Below are 9,283 nucleotides of genomic sequence, written 5' to 3' on the forward strand. Positions count from 1 at the left end.
TGTGTGCGTCACAATCAGCAGCAGATCCCAGCGCCGAGGCGTCTTCAGCAGAAGAGCGAATCAGCCAGGAGACGTCGGATCTGGAGAAACGACTCAGCATGTTGTCTCACTGCAGCCTGGCGAGCAGCACAGGTACTTGGATCTGTGGACTCCGCCCGGTAGCTGAGGTCAACACATTCCTGTGACTCTCTGAGGCTTTTGCTTTCAACAACGTTAAAAGGAGGCGGCGTTATCTACTGAGACGGATCACAGCGTCTCCGGGTAAACGATGTCGACTCAGCAGAATGTGGTTCACAGGAGCAGCAGTCGCGGGTTTTATCCAAAACTTCTGAGATGTTTTGCTCCAGTAGAGTGATTATTTGCTCGTTTCTATTCTGACACGTGCGAGCCTGCAGAGGAGGGAACGCTCATATTTGAGGCGACGAATCGCACTCGTTCCTAACATTGATGTGGCCGATCAGCAATAATAATCATTATCTTGCAGATTATTGAGGATTCAATTCTGCTGACATCTGCAAATACTTTTGATTCGTGCTCATCAATGATGCACAGAAACACTTTCAAATACCTTGAACTGCAGAAAGTGAGAAGTGATCATTGAAAACTGATTTCAGAGTCTTCAGTATATATTAGTCAGAGCATAATTAAACATTTTTAAATCTCATGATAATTCCGTCTGTTTCGAGCGGCGTAACGTAACGGCTAAACTTTCTTTCAGTTGAGTGTCTGTTAGATTTGTTATTGAATCTTTTCATGAGGATCTAATAACTTCATGTTCCTCTTCAGCCTCCACTTACAGCTACAGCACATCGGTTGCCACGGACGACCACAGCAGCATCTCCAGCTCCTCCTCCAGCCAGTCGGACGCCAGCTACGGAAGCAGGCCGATGACCTTCTGGATCGAGCCGCTGGCCCGCTCGCAGCCGTCCGGCGAGACGGCGTCCAGCTCGTCCACGCTGAAAACTCTGACCGGCTCCGATGACCGGCTGTTCGCCGCGGTGATGGCGGGCTCCGCCAGCCGCCCGGCCTCCGCCCAGCCTCACTCCCGCGGCCTCCATGACAGCGGGCGGCAGAGCTCGCTGGACAGCGGGATCGGGATCGGCCAGTCGTCGTACTCCGGGAGCTCCTCCTCGTGTACGGGCAGTTTGGACGCTTCCAGTCACGGAGGAGGGGAGGAGTTTGGCTCCGCGGCGAGTCTCCCCGTTGCACCGACACTTCCTTCTTCGCCACCTCTTCCTCCTCCTCCTCCTCCTCAGCAGCCCACGCCCCACCCAGAGAACGTCTCTTCTCGTGTCTCCTCCTCCTGCTCCTCCAGGTCCGACTCCCGGGCGGCTCGTCGGCACAGTGACGAGTACCACATCCCCAGCCTGCTGCGGCTGTGGTACGACACCCCGAGGAGTCTGCTGCAGGCGGACCGGTTGGCCCAGAAAACGCCGCCCGTGCAGGGTGGCGAGGCGGCCGGTGATCTGACCTCCGGGCTGAGAGCCCAGCGTCAGGCAGCGATGCAGCGCTCGCACTCCTGGGGCAGCGAGAGGGCGCCCTCTGCTGACAGTGCTGAGAGCTCCACACCCACACCGCCGCTGCTCCCCGGAGCCTTCCCCGCTGCTGAAACTCAGGTATTCGCCACGTCACTCCGAGCATCTTCCTCTCCTCTGTTACCCCCCCTGTCTGCTGTTACATTCCCATTAAGTGAAATGAAAACAAATGTTTACCGTCGTCGTCCTAATCACTCCGGGGTTTTTCTCCCACAGACGCCAATCCCCATAATGCGTCTGCTTGCATTTCTGAAAGCCTCCGTGTCATTGTTATTCTTATGCAAATACGTCTTCTGTAACTATTCCATGACGTTAGAGGAAAACAAGTTCTCCTCGTCGATACGAGCACGGACAGAAAGAGTAACATGACAGCTGAGGCTTTCCAGGCTGGCACCTGCTGTCACAAACAATTAGAGCAGGTTTGAGTTCAGCTCCGTAGACATCACGGCACAAAGTCCCACCACCACACAACAAGCCCCACATATATTTTTCACACCCGGTATGTAAGCGGTCCGGGCTTGACTTGGCAGTTTGATGAGAAAATACTTGAAACACAAACGCTTCCGTGTGAACCGAGTTGTTAATGGTGCCAGTATGAGACCGGCGGTATGGAATTACTGTCGCAACAACGAAACGATTTCCACAACCAAAGTTTTGTGTTGTTGGGCGAATGTCTTCCACAGTATCTCAGGCAGGGTCTCACGCTGGGTTGTACTTTGGCACTGTGGAGTTTGCATGTTCTCCCTGTCATTGTATGGTGGTTTTTTTTCCCCCTACTGATTCTTTCCTCTGTCTCAGAACAATAAAACAAAAAGGTAGTAAGAAGCTGAAAAACATGTTTCCCCCCCCCCCTGGTGTGCAAGCAGCTTGTCTGGACGTCGTCTCCACTGGTGTTGAACGAGTGGATATGATTTATCTTCTCTGACTCTTTGAAAGGCCTTCCATAACTAAAGTTTAACATTTAAATATATTATATATTCCCATGTTCAGCTGGAATCTGCTTGAGACCCCCACTGAGCTAAATTGCATATATATTGTATTGAAGATACAAAAAAATGCATTTTATTGTCTTTTTTTTTTTTGTAACGTTATCATATGTTTTGTCTTAAAAGTGCACTCTCATAAAGTTTCTACCAATCTGTTAAAAATGATGGCTTCTCATCGCCAGCCTGGATAATCAGGGTCCACTTCTGCGATGCAGTTTTCCTCTCCTCTCCGCTCTCGTACCATCACTTTAACTTTCGCCTCTCAGTGTTATTCAGCTCTGCAGTGTTTGCCACTGAGGCACCAGAACCTCAAGCAGCAATTATCTGCCCTCTCCACGCACGCACGCACGCAATCACGCACGCACGCACGCACGGATACTTTGAATTAATGGCCCACTCGGGTGGCTGCTTTTGTAATTGTGATTTACAGTATTCAGTGCCTTATAGGATCATTAGAGAGTGGAACACACTGCAAAAAGCCAAGTACAGTTTGCTTCAGAAGCAGAAAAAGAAGAGCGGGTGAAGCTTAAACAGCAGTCACTTCTTAATAAAAAGCAGTCCTGGCTTCACAAACACTCCTCACTGGCACCACACCAATGTGTCTTTTCGTTGGCTCTGGTATTTATATTAGATTTTAGGAGTTACTCATTCACACTTTGTAGGCCTTCTTTTTTTTTTATATGGGAGTTTCAGTATCTAATTTAAAGGGACTAAGGATGACTTTGAGCAGACAGAACTTTAATTATTTCTGGATCCTTCTTGCTGTGCTGTGACTGGACCTCCTGCTGCACAATTACACTCTGCAAGACTTTATTATATCTTGATGAAGCCGCTTATTAGTGGCCGGGATACATTAGGCAAAATTCTGTCGCTAAAGTTGAAAAATTTAAAACTTGTCCTCACTGGACGACCAGTGACCCACATCTGCCAAATCTATGCTTTTTTTTTTTTTTAAGGGAGTTCCTGATGTGCAGTTGTCAGTATTGATCAGAAATGATCCAAGGAAAGAAAAGTGATGAATTAAACTCATGTGAGTCCAGGGCCACATGCAATCCCGTTTCATGTTGAGTGGGTCGGATACTTAAAATAGTGCAATAAATAACCTTTAAATTTTTAACCTTTTAAAGTTTTTCTTTGTTTTGGTGCAGAGTATACGTGATGGAAATTTCTACTGAAAACGAAATTTTTTTTTATTGGAAATACCTACAATCTCAATACGAGGCCAATTTTAGTGAAACCTTCTGGTGAAAAATATTTATGCATGTTTTGTTTTTTTTCTCAATTAGTTCAAAATCCCAACGTTTTATTTGAAACGTTAACAATTTGCTCGATGGTTTGTCGGGCTGGATTGGAGCCTCTTGTGGCCGGTTTTGGTCCACGGGCCTTATGTTTGAACTGCGTTCAATAACAGATTTGTCCCTTAAATGACTCACAACCTAAACCCAGGTTTCAAAGGATCTGCTGCAAACATCATGGAGCGAGCAGCAGCTGTTTCTGGCAAAAAGAACAATGGATAAAATGAGAAATGTGATCATGGCTGATCAGAACAGCCTGACGTTTGAATACATAATTTATCGTCTTGCATAAAAGATTTAAAAGAAACAAAAAACAAACTAAAAAGCTGACCTGGTTTAATTGGTGTGGATGTCTGTCACGGACCTGTCGGCATCTATTGTTTGACTCTTTTTGTCTGAGACCTTAAAAGCGCTCATAAGAGACTTCCCTGCATTGTGTCTAATTAATGTTTTGATGGGCTGTGAGAAGCGTTTCCCCCTCGTAGAGGCTAAATGATCTTCTGAGCAGGAGAGGAAACAGCATGACTCGTGAGTTCTGACAGATAGTGTGTGTGTGTGTGTGTGTGTGTGTGTGTTGTACACCATGTGTATGATGAAGACCGGAGAATTGGAAACAGCAACGTGACGGACAAAGTTAATAAGTAGTGATGAAACGGACAGAAACCCTGGGAGAGGAGAATCCTGCTGCAGGAGGCACAAACGACTTCCCTTTGTTTATCGTTCCTAAAGTGTCAGCAGTTCAAAATCTACATGTTTGATAATGAAGCGCTGCCTGAGTGAAGCAGAAGTGCAGGCTGGGAAGTCGTCCTCCAAACTGCGGAGGAGGAGGAAACGGTAAATTGGGACACACTGTCGCTCATGTCTGCCCGAGACGCCCTTTTGTCTCCCGTCTGGCACCTTTAAAGATGTCAGCTCTGTCCTCTCAGCTCTTTTATTTATTTATTTTTTTCTTACTCTTTCACCTCCTGGCCTACACTTTGCCTCCTCCTCCCTCCAATCAAGCCTCTCTGTCTCCCGTCTCCTTCCATCTCGTTTCCCGTCGAACCTTCAAAAAGCCGAAGTTTCCCTCCGAGCCAGACACGCCGTTGCAGTAAAAAGTGATTAACCTTCCTTGATTATAACTGCTCTCGTCTCCCCACTCAGTGCAGCCTGGGCGCAGACAACTACATTACACCGGCGCAGTGGCGGTCAGCGAGGGGCAGATGCCTGTTTCAGGTAAGATCCTATCTGCCTACTTCAGAGTCATAAATGAGCTTTTATACGGTTAAGGAGGAGGAAGCAGGACACTTCCCACTGCCAGGCAATAGAAGCTCAGAAGAAATGAACCCTTCACGATGCACTCATAAAGGTTTTCGCAAGTAATCGATGAACGACATACAGGTTTTACTGGATTTTCTCTTAAGCGCCTCAGTACTACAATCTCATGATATCATAAGTCGTCTGCAAAGAATCTGAATCCAAGACTCTAGTGTTTTACATCGGTGTGAAAATGGAGATCCTGTCTTTTTGCGCCAAATTCATTCACATATTTGTCCTTTTTTTTCAAATCAGGTGCAGATTGAAAGTAAGAAAGACGTATAGAGCAAAGGGCCGAAGCGCCACAGTGTTTATCAGCAGAAAACGCCTCCGAAATCATTCACATACAACACACACCTCGCCGTTAATCACGTATTCCGTAACTGTCGGCTTCTTATTGTGAGCCATAAGCGATGATTTATTTCTTTCCTTCTTTCAAACATTAGAACACTTGACAAAACACGACACAAAAGGGACGGAATGAAAAAAGAAGAAACCAAAATGCAACAAAAACAAAATGATGTTTGGATTTTGTTTCACTTATCCAGTCCTCCTCCGTAACTCAAAATACTTACTTATATTTAAAAGTCATTGCTATATAATTTGTCATAAATGTGGATAAACTGTGTTTATATAATACTACTGCTAATTGTGCTAATAACACTAATGATGATGATGACAATAAGAAGAATCAGACATTTCTGACGTCCTTTCTGACATTTAGTATGTACTCGGAGGACAGGTGAAGAAGAAGAAGCACATTAAACTGATTTAATAGCCTAAAAGTTTCCCTTCAGTCTACACTATGATCATTTCAGATTTGGAGTGATTCACTACAAACAAACAAGCAATCAAATATAAATATACATGTTTTTAAGAGAGGGCTGTGTTGTTAAAAGTACCTGTTACTATACATTTGTGTGTCATTGGCATAATAATGGAAATTGTCAAACTATATCCCAGGGGTGTGTGGTGCTTATATATAATGAATAATATGAATAATAACAGACCCTGAATGATTCCCTGGGGTACACCATATTACAACTTCAGTTGTAAGGGTAAGTCAAAGAGAGACACAAACAGGAAGAAATGTGGAAGTTACTATATCAGCTCGCTGCGAAGTGGCTCTGTACTGGAGCTGCAGTACGGACTAACGCGCCACAGATAAATGTTTGTGTATTTATAGCAGCGAACTCCAGAGAGTCATGAGGGACGAGTGGAAACTCAGTGTCCTATTATCTTCATCGTCGTGCCCACAGAGGCTGCTATTCTGAGAGAGTTATGCAGGAAGGTACCATTTTTAATCAAAGGAAAGGAAACTCAAACAAGCTTTACTCTTTACAAGTGAGATTTAATGAAAAGGAAACTTTATAATGGAAATCCAGCAATGCGTTGGGATAAAAGAAAAAGAAAAAAGCAAAACCAACTGATTTATGTCTTTTGATTTCTTAGGCTGACGACTTTTCAACCCTGTCGGCTTCTGCTGATACACAAGGTGAGTTTGAGTGCAGATTTGTTTTTGAAGTATTTCCACTACACCTAATGGCTACATATTGTGAAAGTTGTAATTTAAGTAAGTTAATTGAAAAGAAGAAAGAAAGAAGTGGAGCAAGTTTACTTGTGACTGCAAGTAAAAACTTTGTGCATGCACTCCCCTAGACATAAATATATACATATATATATATATATATATATATATATATATATATATATATATATATATATACACACACACACACACACACACACTGTATATCAGACAAGTGTGGGTTCGAAATTTTTGCAGCAAATGGGAAAAGAACTGAATTAAATCCTGTAAATCACATTGAAATAATAGGACTGCGGATGTTTACGGTTCAGGAGGAACACGTGTGAACGTGTCAATCTGAACTAATGTGTTAACAATCCGCCCGCAGCCCCTTTCCTGTGTGTGAGAGCGCCGTGCAGCGATGGCGGGGTCGTCGGCTGTAAGCAGGACTGTCTGAAGAGGTCCGCGGCGTCTCTGCCCCCCTCCGACCCCCCACCGCCGCCTCCTCGCCCTGTCACGCCCAGCGCGCTCGGACCCACATCAGCCTGCGGTGAGGAGATTAAAACAGCATCTCTAATGAAGGGAGTCGTCACGTCGACGTCTGTGGCTTACGGTTTCTTCTGCCGCGGCTCGTTTTTTCCTTCAGGTTTCTTCCGGTCTCCTCACCAAGCGTCCGCACCTCCGGACGCCGCGAATGGCGGCCACGCCACCGTTAATTATGTCAATGTCCACTTTAGCCCCCTCCAGGCGAAAAGGGCAGACTTGATGTATATGGATGTTAACCTGCGGGAGCCCAGTTCACGCAGCGCCGCGGGAGGTAAATCACATCTGGAATAAACATAATGCTGAACGCAGAGCCAGAACACACAGTATTATCATGCAAATATATTTCATGTACATGTGGCTCATAAGAGTTTAAACTCGCGTGAACACGATACAGAGAGAAACCTGCTTATATTTGTCCATGAATATTTAGAGCACAAGCGATCGGGTGAGTTTATTCACTAAAACATGTAGTCAGTGTCAAACACGACCTCTTGTGGTGTCACAATCAACAGCAAATTAACAAAACCTCACACAAACTCACTGCTGTTTTTCGATTGTCCACTGTTTTAGTAAGCAGACCTTTCCAAGTGCTACAGCTCATCAAATGGAAACATTTTCATATTTTTTGCACTAAAACTACATGAAAAACTTCATATTCCTGCTCTGTCACAATTAAGATCAAATCGGGCCGCATGTTGTCCTCTTGTGTGATTTGTTATGTTTTCAAGGTAGCAGAGTAATACCACTAATGACCTGTGGGGGGGGGGGGGGGGGGGGGCAGTGTTGAGCAGCAGCGCTCATGAGAAGACAATGCCTGAATCAAACATCTTAAGAATGAAGCAGACCTCAGCGATCTTTCAGCTTTCTGGTTTATCCTCTCCCGCGGGATTCGTGACACATCAGGAGGTTCTTCGTTTCCACAGGCTGTTTGACTTTCAGGCCTCTTTCGATCATTCTACCTTCAGTCAAACTAACACAATAATTCAGCGTTTAGATGTATTTAATGTCTGTTTGGTAGTGTAGCTGCCAAAATCAGAGACTGGGTTAGGCTTTTAATAAATGTAGTTTCATTAAAATCCTGTTGTTTTTTTTCCATTAGCTGTGGGAAGAATGTTTAAGAATGAATCACACTGAGAACAGACTGTTAAAAGAAAGAATATCTTAATGAGAGGAAGTTAATTTATGTAGCACAGTCACAGATATTTGACCTGTGAAAAAGATGCAGCCACTTCAAGAAAAATGCTTCAGTTTCAATGATGTGTTACATCTTTTAATCCCTGATGAAGAAATACACGTTTACACATCACAGCACATTTCTAAGTTGACTTGGCCTTTCCTGTGTTTCCCAGCAGTTACTGACGAGCGCTCCATCGGCTTCGGACGCCTCGACACACCCGCCAGGGTGGGGGCGGAGCTTGTTCAGGGTGGCGCGAGTGGCGGCGGCCACCGGAGTGACTCCGCGACGCCCAGTTTTCATTCTCTCCATCTTCAATAAGCTATTTTATGAACAAACCTCTCACTCGCGGACCTCGTTTACGCGACAATGTTTCGTGTGAAAACGCATCGTTTTAGGTTTCAGAACAGTTTCACGCTTACCCGGCGACACTTGAGCGAAACGATGTAGTTTTCCAGTAGTGCCACTAGTGGGTGCTGTGTTAAAGTGCACACACACACACACACACACGCTCTAAACATTAACAATGGCAAGTGTGTGGACATTCACTTCAAAAAGTTGTGCTTTCAGTGGCGCCATTGTTGTAAAGCAACGCAACGGACGTTTAGCGTTTGCTTGTGAAAACGTTGTCGCGTAATCGACGGCGTAGTCGATCGACGTACTTAAACAGAGTTCAGAAATTCCCACAAACAGTCCATTCCACTTACAAGTCTGGGAGGTCTCTTATGCAGCTGCCATCTTCGTCTTGTCTTTCTCACATTATTGTGTTTGAATTTACAATTTTACGCCATGAAATGTTACTTTGCTTTGCTTCACAGCACTTACATCTGTTGAGGGTTGTGGAAAATGTGTGTTTTTTTAAAAACTTTTTTTCTCTCAAGATGACTGCTTTGCTTTGAGTGTAAACGGTCGTAATTACTGGG

General features: G+C 44.9%; 1 protein-coding gene across 1 annotated transcript in view; it reads left to right on the forward strand.

Annotated features, from left to right (window-relative positions):
- Positions 1-8,796, forward strand: part of dok7b (docking protein 7b) — a gene marked incomplete at its 3' end in the record, with an annotated part of 31,323 nt that extends 22,527 nt beyond the window's left edge. The window contains exons 7-14 of the mRNA XM_080463588.1: positions 22-132; positions 787-1,616; positions 4,960-5,031; positions 6,565-6,607; positions 7,029-7,190; positions 7,287-7,457; positions 8,539-8,637; positions 8,759-8,796. Coding sequence (XP_080319714.1) covers positions 22-132; positions 787-1,616; positions 4,960-5,031; positions 6,565-6,607; positions 7,029-7,190; positions 7,287-7,457; positions 8,539-8,637; positions 8,759-8,796 — 1,526 coding nt within the window. The remainder of the gene's footprint in view (positions 1-21; positions 133-786; positions 1,617-4,959; positions 5,032-6,564; positions 6,608-7,028; positions 7,191-7,286; positions 7,458-8,538; positions 8,638-8,758) is intronic.
- Between the last annotated feature and the right edge of the window lie 487 nt (positions 8,797-9,283).

This window comes from Lipophrys pholis (assembly GCF_963383615.2).
Source record: "Lipophrys pholis genome assembly, chromosome: 5".
NCBI classification, from domain to species: domain Eukaryota; kingdom Metazoa; phylum Chordata; class Actinopteri; order Blenniiformes; family Blenniidae; genus Lipophrys; species Lipophrys pholis.